Source organism: Anguilla rostrata, chromosome 9 (genome assembly GCF_018555375.3).
Source record: "Anguilla rostrata isolate EN2019 chromosome 9, ASM1855537v3, whole genome shotgun sequence".
Taxonomy (NCBI): domain Eukaryota; kingdom Metazoa; phylum Chordata; class Actinopteri; order Anguilliformes; family Anguillidae; genus Anguilla; species Anguilla rostrata.
The window spans coordinates 53,266,394-53,284,248 of NC_057941.1; the positions used below are offsets into that span (position 1 = coordinate 53,266,394).

General features: G+C 44.8%; 3 protein-coding genes across 5 annotated transcripts; 1 reads left to right on the plus strand and 2 right to left on the minus strand.

Moving 5' to 3' along the window:
• Positions 1–370: 370 nt before the first annotated feature.
• Positions 371–14,299, minus strand: her1 (hairy-related 1). Of its 3 annotated transcripts, none has more exons than XM_064352971.1 (4): positions 3,393–3,846; positions 2,950–3,045; positions 2,407–2,506; positions 371–1,541 (listed from the first exon to the last, which is right to left on the minus strand). In XM_064352971.1, exons 1-4 carry the CDS (start codon positions 3,429–3,431, stop codon positions 907–909), a joined length of 870 nt encoding a protein of 289 aa, XP_064209041.1. In that variant the 5' UTR covers positions 3,432–3,846; the 3' UTR covers positions 371–906. The 3 variants fall into 3 exon arrangements, 2 of the variants coding, with proteins under 2 accessions (XP_064209041.1, XP_064209040.1); XM_064352970.1 differs by having other exon boundaries at positions 371–1,544; positions 3,393–3,827; XR_010332632.1 differs by lacking the exons at positions 371–1,541; positions 3,393–3,846 and adding an exon at positions 14,161–14,299 and having other exon boundaries at positions 2,464–2,506.
• On the plus strand, positions 10,632–12,673 carry her7 (hairy and enhancer of split related-7). Its single transcript, XM_064352978.1, has 3 exons — positions 10,632–10,845; positions 11,186–11,281; positions 11,482–12,673. The coding sequence occupies exons 1-3, from the start codon at positions 10,789–10,791 to the stop codon at positions 11,953–11,955; spliced, it is 627 nt and encodes a 208-aa protein (XP_064209048.1). The 5' UTR covers positions 10,632–10,788; the 3' UTR covers positions 11,956–12,673.
• Positions 14,300–14,671: 372 nt separating the features above from the next.
• LOC135264219 (transcription factor HES-2-like) lies at positions 14,672–16,898 on the minus strand. The gene is made up of 3 exons (XM_064352976.1): positions 16,224–16,898; positions 15,809–15,904; positions 14,672–15,614 (listed from the first exon to the last, which is right to left on the minus strand). The coding sequence occupies exons 1-3, from the start codon at positions 16,284–16,286 to the stop codon at positions 15,141–15,143; spliced, it is 633 nt and encodes a 210-aa protein (XP_064209046.1). The 5' UTR covers positions 16,287–16,898; the 3' UTR covers positions 14,672–15,140.
• Between the last annotated feature and the right edge of the window lie 957 nt (positions 16,899–17,855).

A 17,855-nucleotide genomic window follows, 5' to 3' on the forward strand; every position in this document is an offset into this window, starting at 1 on the left:
TAAATTACTTTGCTTTAAAGTTGTATTGATTAACTTGTTTATGAGACCTATTGGAACACCAGGCCAGTGCATGAATATGTTTTTGAGGTTTAGAGTGTGATCATTTTAAATCTTTATCTGTATTATACATGTTTTATAAATGGAAATAGTTTTTCTGAGATCACTTGTATTTCTAGCACAAAACACCCCACAACATCCAACACAACTGAACAAAACAATGATTTAATCGCAGGGAAATGCCTACAGAATGTAAATCAACATTTTTCTACCTGTGCACAGGTGTTTTTAAGTTGTTCAGGCAGGTATGCTGTACCCGCCAGTGCAGATCACCAGACACCACTGAACCAAGCACAAAAAGCGACACACGGGATAAGGAAATATAAATTTATTGAAATTATTTACAGTGCATTTACAAGTTTACTCTTTAAATATAAAATATACAGATATAGATTTATGTACTTATTTACAGTAAAGGCAAGTATAATCAGTCATTTTCTCAGGTAAGGCCACAGAGAAACAGGTGAGACACAGAGACAGAGGGATGTGGAACTATTCAGACTCTGTGTAGCACTGTCCTGTGGCGCTGTTTCTCTCTTCCTCCAGCCATAAGGCCTTAGAGGCTCAACCCACTGGGGCAGTTTTGGGGGGAACAGCCAGGCTGTAATGCCCCCCACGGCCACGCCCAGCCACACCCTTAGCGCGGGCCCCGCTCAGCGGCGGCACGCAGTCGCGGTGGCGGTACCGCTGCGTTCGCGCCTGGTCTTCTCTCCTCCTGCTGGCGGGCGGACGTCACTCCTTCCTGCTCGGGATTGCCCGTTCTTCCGGAACATTCTGAACCCTCAGTCATAGCGGGAGGGCGATGCAGACTTGTCATCCTGCAGATTTATTGGGGGGGGATTTGGGGATTCAGGACCAGGGCCTCCACACGGCGCTGGCTGGGAGGGGGAATAACTCCCGCCTCAGGGCTCCCCGCTGCCCCCTCTTGGCTGGAGAGAGGAGCGCGGTTGGCAGGTGAGGGGTGGGCGGAGCCGACGGGGGAAGGGGCGGGGCCACCAGTAAGGGGAAGGCGGGGCAGAGGCTTGGGAGGGGCTGAGGTGAAGTGGAGGAGGAGGAGGAGGAGTCACAGGAGAGGGGGGAGAGATTGGGAGGGAAGAGGAAGTGACCCGTGGCAGACAGGAAGTTGGGAGAGGCGTTGGTGTAGCAGGGGGAGGGGGGAGGAGACAGGGAGTAGGGCGGAGACGGGTATGGGTGGGTCAGGGTTTGGCTGGGCGGCGGGTGCAGGACGGGGTAGAGAGGGCCATTTTCGGGGTGATACGCCGCCTCCAGGTGGGGGGGGCTGGGGGGTCCCAGGTAGTGCTGGAGCCCCCGGACGAGGCTCTGCCTCTGGGCGGGGTTAACGCAGTCCATGAAGGTGCTGAGGCGGGAGACGCACTGCTGGAACCCAGCCGAGTACAGGCAACTGGAGACGGGGGGCGCCCCCTCAGCACAGGGGCCCGGAACCGGGGGGACCCCATCACCAGGCTGCACAGGGACCCCTACATCTGCTGCACAGAGGGAGCGGAGAAGAGAGAGAGAAGGGGGGAGGGAGGGGGAGGGGGAGTGGGAGAAAAGCAACAGGAGATAGAGAGATAGTGGAGGTAGGGAGAGAGAGAGAAAGGGTGGGGAGCAAATGGTTTAAAGAGAAAGAGGAGAGGGAGAGTGAAGGATAGAGAAAGAAAAGGTGGTGGGAGAGTGGGAGGGAATTAGTGAGAGAGAAACAGATGAATTGGTTGAATAAAGAACAAGAGCATTGTATGATAGGCAGGCAGAGAAAGAGTGAGAATGGAGGAATGGAAGAAGAGAGGAAGAAAAGAGAAAGAAACGTGGAAGAGATGGAAGCAGTACAGGGGACAGAAAATGAGAGGCAGGAAAAAGAAGAAGGGATGTGGAGGAGAAGAGAGAGGTGGGGAGATAAGGGAAGAGAGGAAAATAAATACAGATGAATAGTGAGAAAGAAGATGGAAGAAGGGGAAAATGCAGGAAAGAGGGATGGCAGGAGAGAGGGAGTGACAGCATTTGGAGGTGTGAGAGACAGCACAGAGGAGGGAGGGAGGGAGGGAGGGAGAGAGGAACACATTGATAAAAAGAGAAAACATGTTAGAATCTGAGCTGCTACATCATACCAGAGCTCAATATTCACCAAAACTGCATCACACACAAGCTCTCTTTCACTCTCTCTTATCACACACACACACACACGCACTCACGCACGCACACACACACACATATGCACGCACACACACACTCACTCACACGCACACACACACTCACACTCACACTCACACTCACACTCACACTCACACTCACACTCACACTCACACTCACACTCACGCACACGCACGCACACACACGTGTAAGGGCAGCTACCTCTGCTGCGGCGAGCTGTCTCTCTGTTAGTTTTGTTTCGGATGTACTCCACAGTCAGCTCCAGGATCTCTGCCTTCTCCAGCTTTGGGTTCTGAAGCCTCTGTGGAACGGGGGGGGGGCGTTACTCACCTGGCTATAACATGCAGAGCGGATTGGGATGCAATGCGGGTCTAAACTAGCCTACTTACATTTAATAATACACATTTTTAATATTGAATTATTAATTACCCCACCTCATAGCCAATGGAAGAAGTGACCAATTATAGAAATGATAAGAAATACAGGGCGGAAATATGGATACACTTAAAAAAAAAAATTTTTTTTTTTAAAGGTTGATTAGATACGAATGCAGTAAATAAATGACAGAAAAAGTGGTCGCTAAACCGTCGAGCGACCGTTACTGTTAATACCAATGTTTCATTCAGGCCATAATGTCACGCACAAAGCCAGTGGAACTGGCGCGTCTCCAGTTCGTTGCCGCGCCTGCGCAGTACCGTTTGACCGAACAAGCAGTACATCGGACAGAAAGAGGTGCGAACTGACCGTGTCCAGCGTGTGGCTCAGGAGCAGTGTCCGCAACTCGTCCAGACTCTGATTTATTCGATCTCTCCTCTTCTTCTCTATCACTGGCTTCAGGGACTGCAAAGCAAGACACGACTCATTAGAAAGATGCAGGAAAATACAGCCCTCACATTTTTAGAGTACGTTTAAATACAGTGGACAACGCTGTGTGTGTGTGTATGTGCGCGCATGTGTGTGCGATATTACAGTTTTTGTAATATTTTGAGTATTTTGAAAGCCAGATTTTCCTCTATGCAGTGAACGTCTGATATTAAAACCAACAACTGCATCTGAGGCAAACTCAAGAAACTACAAAAAAAGGTTGATAAATTCCAGCCATGGGTTACCACTTCTGGAAACCAAATTCAGTGCATAAAAATGCTTATCTACCAGATAGAAGTTTTTTATCCAATTCAAGAACTCACTCTGTTTGTCCCTTTTGAAGTATCCCGTCTGGAACTCATGGTGGTGGTTTTCAGAAGTATAAATCCGTGGTTAAGAAAGGCAAAGCTCTTAGATCATTAGTTCATAAAAGTTTCCAAGTTCCGTGCGTCCACAATGACCGCAGGAAAAAAATGTATCCACAGCTTCTAGGTGTAGCGATCTAACGGCCGTAAGTTCCTCGCTCCTCTATTTATACCGCTGTCGGACACGATTTCCATTGGTTGAGAGGTGACAGTGACGTGGACAGCCGTATGTTCACAACTTTCTCAGTAAGCACCAGGAGAGGTGTTTTGCGTAAAAGTAGATTGGCTTAGTTGGGTTTTAAGATTTAAAAATTAAATAGTCCAACATTTGCTCTTTCGCTATTTTATTATCTTGCAACATGGCCACTGTCATTGTTGGGGAATGTTCATCCACCGTTTCAAGTTCACATGAAGGAAAAATGTTATACTTTCTTTTTTATTAAACGTGATACTATTTTTTTCATTACGCAAGTAATACTGTATTTTCCTTTCACTAGGAAAATTGTAATTATTGATCTCAACTGGTAAAATGATCGCGGCATTGGAATGGACCGTGAAAGAGGCTGCTGTGTACTGCAGTCTGCAACTGTGCATTTAAGCCCCAATCTACATGTAAACGCTTGACGGGGGTTTGAAACGACTGTAAAGTAATAATACTATTATACTTTTATTGAGTTCTGCAATCGCCCAGAGCAAACAGATATTCCTGTAATCTAAATATGCTGATCAATTTGGCCTTTACGGATTTAGGGCTCCTCACACTTTCTGGATCCACAAGTTGCCTTCTGGCACCTCGGCCCCTTTCAGAGTTTGGCCACGCGCATATCACACCTGCCCGACAAAATGAGCCCAAGATCAATAAAATTCAAAGTTCCTCGCGCAATGTTGTGCTCCTCGACTGGCGCGCGCTCCACGCCGTCGCGTGGCCACTGGCGCATCAGGCAGGCCGGGGGAATTGCAGCTATTGATGGAAAGCACTGCACTTTAACCACTAGCTGCTGTTTATTAATAATAATAATAATAATAAATTTGTTATTATTATTATTATTATTATTTGCATTTTTGAATGTCATTTTTTAGCACTGGTTGGTCTTAATTCAGTTGTAAGTCACTGTATTACAAGGTGGGAGATATAAGTTCTATTTGGTTCTGCAGGTTGGCCGCTGAGTCGAGAATAGAACTTTGAAACAGTGCCTGATAACAGGCTACGTGTAAAATGCCGTCTGGCGCGTTTGAATTCCCATGAATGAATCTGCGAAGCGTCCCCGTGAGAAGGTCAGAACTTTCTCGTGGGAGCGGAGCGGAGGTGTTCCACTGAAGTGACAGAAAACGCACAATCGAGCAATTGCCCTCTGAAACCCAGACAACAGGCTTTTAACGATGCGTGGTCGAGTGCGAAGATTCAATCCATCTGTCCGCGCTGTAACCTGCCCGGAAGCACGAACACCTAGCGTCGATCGGCCATCTGTCCGTGCATCGAGCACAGATAGGCTGCAACCCTGGACTTGATCAATTTTCGCGTAAATGTTCCTGCTAACCCTGGGAAATATTTCGCACAGTTCCGGCTATTGGCGTTACTATTACTGATTAATAATTACAAGCAGTTGAGAGAACAGTCTGCAAACCACGACTTTTTACGATTCAAGAGAGAAATGCAGTCATAAGTAGAATGTAGCCTAATTAAATTGGACGGGATTTGATGGGGGGAAAAATGCAGACCTAATACTTATAATTATTCTAGTAAAGGCCACTGTTCGGCTCAGGAACCAGTACACAGTTGGATAAAAAGGTTAAAAGTGGGCAGGGTGGCATTTAATGGCTTCCCGAAAATCTGCACAGCGGCCGCACGGGTGTGAATCTCCAAGTCGCACCTCAGTGTGAAGTGTGCGTGACTACGTGCGCGTGAAGAGCGAGGAAAACGTGGATGCATTTGCTTACCTAATCATCCTAAACCCATTTACGCTCTTTTACTTTTTATAACTCTGGAAAACTATTTTCGTGGAATTGAAATTTCACCGATTACGCAAAAAAAAAAAAAAAAAAAAGTTAATGTTGTTGAGTTATTTAACGAGTGTCCAATTCGTTTGAATCCTTTAAGAATCTGACACTTTATGTTATTATGAATCTACACTGCTACATTATCTGGTATTTTCCCGTGTGTTGTAGTTCACGCAAAGGACGGGAAGGTTCTTCTTTCTTTCTTTCTCAAAGGGTCACACAGAGCACAGCTTACTCAAATCTACTGTAGCTACACCTGTATTACAGCTTGTAGCTACTTACGCACCATTAGCATTGAAATTGATAAACTAGAGGCTTTTCAAGGTGTGGGAGCCGGTGATGGACAAGAGAAGAATTTCCACAATTTTTCACGCTTTTACAGCAAGTGGTTAAAGCGTCGGTCCTATCCAAGTTTACGCATCTGCCTCCTACCACATTATTAACTTTTAGCCGGCAAATGGCGGCTGTTTGCCACGCGCTCCCGAGTGACACCCTGTAGCTCCTTGCCATTCTAGAACCCCAGGGTGCCGCTGGCACGAGGTGAGAAGCGTGGCGTGTCAATCCAGCGCAGTGATACAGGGAGAGGGGATTGGGGTGCGAAAATTAGTTTATTTTAGAGATTCCAAACGCAAAAGGACGGTCGCCAACAGCCTCCTCATAACTGTAAATCAATAAAACAGTAACTGAGGTTACACTGGAGGTAAGTCAGGTCAGAGAAAGAAACAGGTGAGGACTGCCTGGTTGTATATTTCTGTGAAATATATCTATGATTATATTTCCCAAACAGGTCCATATATGATTTATACATTGCAGTATATTCATTATCCATAAGGGTAGACTCATACCTACACACACGTTCATGCACACATGCACACACACATGCACGCTTCACACACACAGACACATGCACACACACATACTGCACACACACGTTGTAGGAGAATTTTGAGACTCCTCATGAGTGTGATGACGTCACATGTTAAAGTTTTTTTGTTAAAGGGTATTCCTGTCAATGTTGATCAGACTGTTTCCTCCAAACTCTCAATGCTTCATGATAAAAATTATATACACTCATATATCACATGTATAACTATATACTAATATAATCAATATGTAATCCAATAACTCTATATCAGTAGTTGCAGCAAAACTTATGGTAACGCAAGAAACCACAGTATCCACTGTAGAAAAAAGGCAAACGCAGAAGGCTTAAGAAAAATCATACTTACTCATTAAGCAGAAAACACTATTCGAATAATAATTCCAGCAGATAACACTAACCAAAAGCTAATCATATATTACTAAAAATATAATCCAAAAAACTAACAAAACGTTATTACCCAATAGAAATAGAAAAACTTAGAAAACTAATACTTTACAGTGACCCCTGTGTAACCTGAATAAAAAGAAAAAGTACAGGAGGCTATAACTCTGTGAACTTGTATGTGTAATGGAAAAATACAGAAAGCAATGACGTGTATGCATAGTGAAAAAGTACAGAGTAAGGGAAAATTGGAAAAATACAGACAGCAATGACGTGGTGTATGCGTAGTGGGAAAGTACAAAGTAAGGGAAGATTGGGGTACCTGTCCACTGATGAAGATTAATTAAAAACATCAATAGACTAATTAAAGACATCAATAGAACTAAAAATCAGTTTTGGGGCACCTGTCCACTATGATAAGATTAATTATTGATACATTAAGAACATCATAAGGACCGAAAATCATCTTTATGCCAAAAAAGTCAAGTTGACCCACGAACAGGAAAGTGAAACTCCTTACTGTGCCAGAAAAGACCAGATGGCTGATATTTTTAGAAATGTGTTAAAGGGGGGTTGTGGGCACAAATTGTGTATAAAATGTATGCAAAACTGACAATCGAGGTTCAATTCTGCTGAATTGATCCGGCTTTGTGCACCTGTGCAATAAAGTCTGAACTTTCTGAAGAGCTTGCTGCTGTTGTGTCTTTTCCCTCCTGAAATTGTTTTCTACAGATTGGCGATTGGCGTGGAACTCTGTCGTTTCCTAGACACGACAACGTACACACACAGACACACACGCATGCACACATGCATACTGCACACACACGTACACACACACAGACACACACGTATGCACACATGCATACTGCACTCACACGTGCACGTAGTCTGGGCTCTCCCAAAATGACAGCGCAGGCCCACAACTAAGAGGGGCCATTTAAAAAATTGGGAGAAAACTGAAAAAAGAGAAAAATATTGAAATACTGGTTTAATTGTTTAAAAGAGAAATAACAGATTAGCGTGTTGTTTGCAGGCCGCCTCCTAGAGGTCACCATCCAGACCTGCAGGGCACCTCCTAGAGGTCACCCTCCAGACCTGCAGGGCGCCTCCTAGAGGTCACCCTCCAGACCTGCAGTCCTGCTGACCAAGGCCGGAATGAGCAAATGCACTAGTATCAATCTTACAACTGCTTTTAAAATATTTTTCATAACAGAATAGACATGAAATAACGTGTCTTTTTCAAAGCGAAATAAGAAATGAGACATAATTGGCACTTGCTTAAAGGTACTGGAACTTCACTGAGACCCAGGTGTTGTGGCTAGATCAGATAAAAAGGAGCTTTTTGGCCGTGCATATGAGTGGTCGGTTTGGTGTCGGAAGGATGCTCATGTTGAAAAGCATCTGATGCATATGGTGAAATATGGTGGCATAACTTAGTTATTATGGGCTGGATTTACATCTTGGCTCTGAGGCTCTTGGCAGAAAATGGACCGTCCGGCAAGGCATTGACCCAAAGCATACCTGCAACAGCCAACTCAGTCTCCAGGCTTGCCCCTGATGGAAAACGTCGTTTGAAATAAAAGATTTTTCTCGGAACATTTGTATTTCAATAAAATATTTTCTCAAGTTTTGCAGCATGCAGTATTGCGCGTTAACTGTACTTTTTATTTAATACAGACCTATTTGCTTATCTTTATCGGGGGTGTGAGTGATTTTGTGAGTAATGTGAAACATTTTAAGACATCCACATGTACGCATCTGTGAACGTACTGTGTGTGCACGTGCATTTCTCTTTTTTTAGTCATGTTGAGTGTATTTATATTGCTCTGTTCTAAGGGGATCTAGGGGGATTTATATTCTAAGCGGATCTAGTTTAATATTTCCGGTTTACTAACAAGGTTAAAACAATTGTATTAAACAGACGTTTATAAACCAGGTTAAACCTGACGACCTTCTGCGCCCTGTAGCAATTGTGTCTGAATTTGCTGGAGAAGACGCTTCGGCAAGTGTGACTGTGGGAGCGCGCTTAAAACTGCCCGTGTCAACCTGGGAAAGAACACGATGGCGAATATACACACCTCACACGTTTTATAACCTGTTAGAACTGATATGCAGCGGGCCCGAATATCAAAGGCACCAAGCCGCTTTCCCACCTAAGCGCGCGCAGCCTTTGGCCCCGTCGTCGTGGGAACAGATCCAGTAAATGTATTAGACTTCAGACACGTTCATTTTCTTAACAGCAGAAGCCGTTTGTCCCCTTAAAATTAACAATATCACAGCGGGCGCGGGTGAAGAGCAGTTTCACTGTGGCACTCCGGAGTCACTGTCACGTGGTCAGGAATTACGGCTATTTTTGAGCAACAGTGTTTGATATACTTTAGTTGACTCCTAACCCACAAAAAGACACGTCAATTATTAATATAATAATAATAATAATAATGAATAACTGATCATGTTGGGTAGCTTCCATTCTGCTCGCCGCTGTGGTTAAATGAGTTGATAGGCCGAACGTGGCAATGCCGACAAACTCTGCCACTATAGCCTACTTCCGAGTGTACAGACCCGCTGTATAGCTGTACCATAATTAGATGTTAGCACAGTTCTTTCCCCCCCTTAACTCCAAATGTGTCGTTGCGGCGTTCAGATTGCGCTGCGCATGCGCGCATCTTCCATTGCGAAGCGAGCCAGAAGGCATTTGCCATGTTCGTATGAATTACCCTGTGAATTGGTCAAGGAGAGAAAATCAACGGGTCGAGCCGCTCCCACGCTATTGGGCTCTGGGAATGATTTTTTTATAGCTCAGGTAACACAACTTGGAAACAAACGGAACAAAGAACGTGTTACTTGTCGTTTAAATGATGGGCACTCGCAAGGAACCGAAAACCACGACTATTCCCACGGTCAAATCCCATCGCTTTGCTAATTGAATCATGTAAACTGTTTACCTGACCCAAGTCATAAAATAAAAACCCGTGCGCAAACTGTGACGTGTGTGTGTCAAATTATTAAACGACAAGAATTCAAATCTGACATCTACCCCTTGAAAGACAGGGGTAACAAACACACCAAAAACAGTGAACCCAGCAGCACAGCCAAAAACCGCGCCAATATCATCTGTAAAGACAACGGTCTGCTTAAAAAGACCCAAAAACTTAGAGTCGCTGGAAAATAGTTTTAAGTTGTGACCATTGACAGCTGATGAAACGAACACGAGCAAGATCGCCAAATTTAGAATCAACAGAGCTCTGGGTCGTTCGTCTGGCGTCAGGACACTGTGCGAACACGCGCCGACCCCCACCTCGCCAGTGTTAACACCCGGGGCCACGCTCGTGTTGGGACGCCTCCACGTGCCAACTCCAGCGGGGCGCCCTTTGCGCGCGCCCACAAGCCCACTTAACACCCGAGGTGTCACGAACAAGTGTTTAGCATTCTTTTCCACGTGCCTGCGGAAGTCATCGTGTCAGATGCCTGCCAGAAAACTTGTGCCTCGCCCCGTGGCGTCTCTCTTGATCTGTAAATGAAATTTAAAGTCCGCAACGAGCTTGCAGAAAGCATATGTCCTTAAAATATCAGACTTGATAAAAAGAAGTAAACGATTCGGTATTAAATATTACAATTTATGTGTGTGTCTAGCTTTATTTTACTCCTCCCAGGTATCTATGTAACACTCCATCAGATTTTCTCAAACCAATTGAGGAAAATATTTTCCCCTTGAAGTTTGCATTCAATTACTTTGTTTGACTACTGTTCATCAATGTTCATGGTGAGATTTTGCAAATAAGTTTTATATTTTTAGGTTTTTCTATTGTTGCAAGAGTGGGCTACGAGAGTTACGTCTTGACGTATGTCTCGTGGCCTGCGTATAGCAGCCTGTATGCTAATCGGGGCGGGCGCGTGGGCGTGCCCAGCCACACGCTGGGCCGCGCTGCTTTAAAGGACGCGCCGGGGCGGACCATTTCAGACACACTTAACGAGAGTGATCAGAACAGACGTCAAGGGTACAGTTTCGCGAACAGAACGACAGGCGACTGCTAACGGACTACACGGTACTCCCGGTTCTTCTGTTTTACCGATCAGGAACGGATTAGAAAAATGAAGTTGCTTGAAAGAAGTGAAACTGAAAATGTGAATCAGAAAAATACCAGAAAGGTAAGAACAATAATTACTGTTTGCGATGATATAAAAAAATTCTTAAATATAGTTACAGTCGTAATTAGACGTACTCTATTCTTTCAACGCAGTTCTTTTTTACAAACCTGTGACATTGGATTTGCCGCTCATTTTAAAATAGCTTTGTTTGAACGTTAATGATATCTACTGTTTGTCTGAAAAATATCCTCAGCCTACTTTAAATGAAAGACCAACTATTACAATCGTTGCGGTTGTGGGTTCCGGTGGGATTGTAACGGCAAACGCGGTCTGATTAAGAACAGGTAACCTGTATCTGAACAACATCCTCACCTGTTGCTCTGTGTGTGCGCGTGCGCAGCTCCTCAAACCGCAGGTGGAGAAGCGTCGGAGGGAGAGAATGAACCGCAGTCTGGAGAGCCTGAGAGCGCTGCTGCTGCAGGGGTCCCAGCACCAGGTGAGCACCAGCGCCCCCTGTCTGCCAGTCAGTGCCAGTGTCTCTGTCAGCCCAAACTCAAAATACAGCTTTACCTGCCGACCAATATACACCTGCCAATATACACCTTCCAATTAGCACCTTTACCTGTCCACTACACACTTTTAGCCTCTCTCTCCCTGTGTAAAGTGTGTGTAATAACCTCTCTCCCCCTCTGGTAGGCGCTGGCGAGTCGCAGAGTGGAGAAAGCAGAGGTGCTGGAGCACACGGTGCTCTTCCTGCAGAGCGCTGCCCACAGAGGGGCAGCTGAAGGCAGCCAGCAGCAGGACTTCCAGGACGGGTTCTCCACCTGCCTGCAGCGAGCAGCGCGCTTCCTGCGGGACAGCAGGGCGGGGCGGCGGGGGGAGGGGGCGCTGAGCGTCACCCTGTCCCGTCACCTGACGCACCCCGGCCCGCTCCCCAGAGTTCCCATCAGCCCCCACTCTGCCCACACGCAGCCCAAGGGGCAGAGTGCCCAGCTGGGGGGGCAGAACTGGCACTGCAGCCAGCAGCATGGAGCCGCCCTCAGGAACAGCCCCTCCCACCAGCTCAGAGCGGCCCTGGCACACAGACACCCCAACCTGCCCCAGCCCCCCCACAGAGAGGCTCTGTCAGCCCCCACAAACAGCCAGTCACCATGGAGACCCTGGCCCTGAAACCAGCTTCAGGATGGACACTGCCTTCTGATTGGACTGAGACACTGAAGGAAAGATGCTGTAATTTGTAAATTCTGCTGTATATAGATAAATTATGAACTGCAGTTCCACTCTAACACTTAAGCCAAATTCAGATCAAAACTTTCATAGCAGATGAGATGAAGGGTGAATTTTAAAAATACACGTTTTAGAATATTGCTGAGTAAAAATACAGCTCAAAGACAGAAATTCAATGACCATATAAATGCTTTTAAAAATTATTGAACCCACTCAAGCAACTCACATCGTGAATTTAGAGATTGCAGTAGCAGTTCATGCCAAACAAAATTCTCTCTGGAAATGTTCTAAAACCATCTCATCGGCTTTTGTGGTTTTAAAAGAAAATGAACTGGCAGAAAGATCACAGACTCCTGTACCATAATGTGCAATGATAAATCTACCCAGATATGCAACAAACTGCTAAAGATTACTGACATAGACCAAGTCTGCACAGTCTTCAAAGAAGACATTCCACACTGTATAATATTACCATGTTGTATTTCTAAAATGCATTCCAATGGACAGATTATTTATAATAAATGAGTACATACAATGAAATTCAAGCTTTTTGTAATTTTATAAAAAATGTCTTGTAGTAATATGTATGCTCTCTTTACACTATTTATTTTAACTATTCAATTGTATCTATTTTGTAGAAAAAATAAAAATTCTTCCTCAATATCTGTTGTGTTTTGTGTGCACCGATATAAATTTATATTCAAATTTAAATTTTCTACAGCTTACGTTACTCCCAAACTAAAATTCTGAAAGATTTTAGTTATAGTTTTATAATAATGTGCCTCTGTCGCCATACCGGTTTTACACACTTGTATGTAGCCTCGCGCAGTTTCCGTTATTAAAACACTGTCGACTGCTTTATTTGGATTCTTGTTCTCACGTGAGACCTGGCGCTGTATACTTCGTAGGAGAAGGTGTGAGGACGGCACGCGCCATGGCCCCCCACCACTTCCGCGGCTGGCACCTCTTTGATGTCGCAGTCTTAGCGATCAAAGGGGCAACCCGTCGGGGGGGGGATAAAAATTTAAATATCCTTGGTGAACGCTAGGCGCAAGTCAATGTCCATATTCCCATAAGCATACTCTAACAAACTGATCAGATCCGAACTCAGCCTCTGAATAAATCCAACTCTCCTACTTTTAAAGTCCACCAAGCATTATATGGCTACTACCAGACCGGTGAGCAAACTTTTCTCAGAGGCAAGCTTTAGGTTTGCTCAAGAAAATTCACTATGCACAGACAACAGGCACTGGGATATTACGCACAACACAAAGCAGGATTCATTTCATTTAGGCCTACTTCCACGACATTTAGCCCACGCAAGCTTTTATTTCATGAAGCTCTTCTGCCGATCAGCCTACATTATGTCTTATGCAGCAACACTGCAATGCTAAAGTCATCAGTAAACAGTAGCAAACGTACATTTTTAAACCGTAAAATTGGATGACTTGGTAGGTGCAAGAGGTAAACAGAAAATGTAGTAGCCTATTATTAAGAAGCGATTGGGTTAAAGAATATGGTTTTGAATTCAACGTAGAACAGCTAGTGAAAGCTCAACAAATGACACAGGTAACCATAAAATCTCAAGGTGAGAAACGAGCGTCCGCCAGCCCAAAGCTGCGGCTCCCCTTTGATCAAGCCAGCAAGCCTGGACGCGGGGAAGGGCGCAATTAGGCTTTGACGCGGCCTCGGAGAACTGGCCCGCGTGGCGTCTCCCACGCTCGCACCCAGCCCAGATAGCAATAAACCGACAGCCTGCCCTTTGTTCGCTAGACGCGAAATACTTTAGACCATGGAAACACGTTAATGCTATAAGCCAGAAACCCTAATATTTTATGAAGAGCTTCCCCGAAAATAGTCAGTGATTAATGCACCGAAAGAAACGAGAGTAACAGAATAAGTTTCAACTCCGGCTCGTTATGAACTGCTGAGTAAAGTAAAATGCTGAACTTTTTCGGTCAAACTTAATTTGGATCGAAGTAACGGCGTGCTTTAAAATACCATAACAAAAATGCATTGCGTACCATTTTAAAGTATGTTAATATATGCTTCAGCCTGTCACTACTCGGAGAAAATTGGCGTACATTTATAAAATAGCGTCACGTGTTCATATCATTGAAGGGAACCCATAAGCTGAAGACATTTCACCTCAAACCTTCTTCAGTCTGTTTTCCCACTGCGTTCGACGCCTTTGATCCTCTTCTCTGTAATATCAAACAGGTGAGACCGCAGGAAGTTAAGAGAGGGCGAGGCACGTGCCTATTACGAACCCTTCCCTCTAATTTAGGGAACGCCTCCCACAGGGAAAGCGGGGTACCCTCAATTTTAAACTGGGGTGAAGAAGAAGCTACTGAAAGAAAAATAATCGCGTGGCATGTTTTATTCAATGATGAAAAATCTAAATTATGTTATTCCACGTGGACACAACAGATTATTGCATTATGTACAAAGCCTTAAAAGTCCCCCTGTAGAAAATACATTTCAGGTGTGACCACGGGAAGCAAGGAGACGTGGCGCGCGTTCCTTTTATGGCTGTTTTTCTTGAATTCATGGACACGGGGTGACGACTGAAAACAGACAATAATAAATAGGGAATTCTAAACCGTAAAGGGATGCTTTTCAAGCACTGACTGAGAATAAATAACACAATTGCTGCATGTTCTTTTGAAACAAAAATATGTTTTATTTTTAACTATGTCAGCTTGTGAAGTGCGCCAAAACAAAGGACAAAAGTACTTGAAAGATTTTTCTTTGTTTTGCATACATATAAATACAAATGCAAAATGAGACACAAAACAAACAAATACACATGAGTAGGACAAATGCAGAATATTTTAAGAATATTATTTTATATGTACAAAATATATTAGAAGAATTACAGCTTAAAACCTCTTAAAATGTATTTCTGTTAAAAAATAATTTTCTTTTTGAAATATTTACATGTAATTACTGACATAAATCATTTAAAAAATCTTCAACTTCAACACAGCACCATGTATAGACCAGGGTCTGCATGGCAATAAGAGCTATAACTGGGCATTAGATGTCTATATACAGTAGAACTCATGAATGACAGTGTCCTTGCTCCAGTGTCCAATCGGAAGGCAGTGTCTATCTTGAGGCTGGTTTTAGGACCAGGGTCTCCATGGTGACTGGCTGTTTGTGGGGGGTGACAGAGCCTCTCTGTGGGGGGGCTGGGGCAGGTTGGGGTGTCTGTGTGCCAGGGCCGCTCTGAGCTGGTGGGAGGGGCTGTTCCTGAGGGCGGCTCCATGCTGCTGGCTGCAGTGCCAGTTCTGCCCCCCCAGCTGGGCGCTCTGCCCCTTGGGCTGCGTGTGGGCAGAGTGGGGGCTGATGGGAGCTCTGGGGAGCGGGCCGAGGTGCGTCAGGTGACGGGACAGGGTGACGCTCAGCGCCCCCTCCCCCTGCCGCCCCGCCCTGCTGTCCCGCAGGAAGCGCGCTGCTCGCTGCAGGCAGGTGGAGAACCCGTCCTGGAAGTCCTGCTGCTGGCTGCCTTCAGCTGCCCCTCTGTGGGCAGCGCTCTGCAGGAAGAGCACCGTGTGCTCCAGCACCTCTGCTTTCTCCACTCTGCGACTCGCCAGCGCCTACCAGAGGGGGAGAGGGGTTATTACACACACTTTACACAGGGAGAGAGAGGCCTTGTAGTGGACAGGTAAAGGTGCTAATTGGAAGGTGTATATTGGCAGGTGTATATTGGTCGGCAGGTAAAGCTGTATTTTGAGTTTGGGCTGACAGAGACACTGGCACTGACTGGCAGACAGGGGGCGCTGGTGCTCACCTGGTGCTGGGACCCCTGCAGCAGCAGCGCTCTCAGGCTCTCCAGACTGCGGTTCATTCTCTCCCTCCGACGCTTCTCCACCTGCGGTTTGAGGAGCTGCGCAAACAGACACAATACAGAATTAGGCTCGATGTTGCTGATTTACGCACGGAACACTCGCTATGCATTCAGAACTGCTCAACTGTTCGGATTCATCTCACACATCAAATACACCTGTCGTTGAAAACAAACAAGGCATTGCTTACAAGCTAAGTCAAAAAGAATTGTCATTTGACAAACATGGGACATAGAAAACAAAAAGGTCTTTCTATAACAACTTCAGGATTATTAAAGTAACACTGGAAATCTGTGTGAACTAAGCAAAGTAATTTCTGCATTTCCAAATGTACACTTTAAATCTCTTGATTGTTTTTACCTTTCTTGTTGTTTTTAAGTCCACCTTCAGGTTGGCTCCACTTGACTTCATGATCACCTCCATTGCTGCGTCTTTTGCTGATCACCAGGAGGAACAGAGTTCGGTATCCGATCGACTGCTATCCTGCCCGTCAATGTTAAGATCCTGTTACTCTGTGTGGAGTTTGAGCAGTGTGTCGTTTTTTATCGTTTCCTTATAAGACATTATTCTTAGTGGCTCCACCCAGCTGGCCTGGCGCCCCGCCTTCAAGAAACAACTCCGAATTCACTTCTAATAACGCCAATAAACGCATCCTATTGTGGCAATAAAACCAATCACACCCGACTCTGGGAAACTAAGAACCGCCACGACGTGAGCCTCCTTGTGCAATTTTACGGTGAAATGTCACACATTTTATTTTAGTTAAATTTCGAACTGGGATGGTATTAAAACGCGTTCGAATAAAAATATATTTTCGATAGAACATTCAAAATGGACGTTTGTCAGTCTTCCTTCGGAGAAGGTCCAGTCCTCGTAGCTCTGTCTGATTACTTGACGCCCTCTCTGCTGAATAAAACAGGTTCAGATAAAAATGGCCCCGCCATTAATTGCACACTTTGCCCCTTTGAGCAAACTAGTAGAATTAATTGAAAAGCAAATAAGATGTTCCTGTAAATGGGCCGCGTTGCAAATACAAGTTAGCCGTTGATGTTGTACAGGTGTGAACACTGAGCGCGTGTTGCTGTCACCCCCACCTGAGATAATCTGTTCCCATGGCGAGGCGCGCGTGCTTGGAACAGTGAGAACTGCGCCTGGTAAAGAATTCCTTTGAACTCGTTCTGTCACCGACTGCGAGTCAATTCTAGCGCGTAACAAAATGTTCAAACCCAGGTATTATAAATGAATTGCTTCTTTCCCACGAGCGACGGGAACAGAATTTCTCATCGGGTCCCACGCTCACACGCCGAGCAATGCAATGACATAGGCCAGCGTCTGATAACAGTTTAAAATGAGGATATTACAAACTTTCTCATTTTAATCTATTTCGTGCCTTCTTTTTTTGGACAAACTTTACAAACGTATTTACAAAATTTATAAGAATTGGATGCAACTGTACTTTCGAATGTTCATACGCTAACTGGAAGGTTTTTTGGAGTTGGAAGTGTTCACTCTGCCTGCGCAACGCACCTACAGTATCCCTAATTTTGCTCTCCAAAATAAATTAACGATTGGATTGTGCAAACAGTCGAACTCATTTAAACCTATCATACATTTCAAGACCAGATTATAAAATGTACAGTATTAATTGATTTCCCACTAAATTATTTGAACCGAAGAGAGATGAAATGCATTACACTTCTGAGAATGAAATCTACCTTGTGTGAATTGATCGAGCTCTGAATATGTTATTCTATAAACATCAAGAGGACAGTGTAGTATCTGGAATTCTTTACAGACATTTCATTTTGCCACACTTCCTCAGAAAATATTTTTTAATGAATTGCATATTCTTGAGCGTATTTGTCAAACTCTTCCTTTCGGTGAGAAAACACGGCTCGTATTTTGCAGGATTATAGTTCATTTGAAGTTGTATCAAGATTACTAAGATATTTATTAGCCGTAGCCATGCATGCTTTGGAAGGCAGGCGTGCT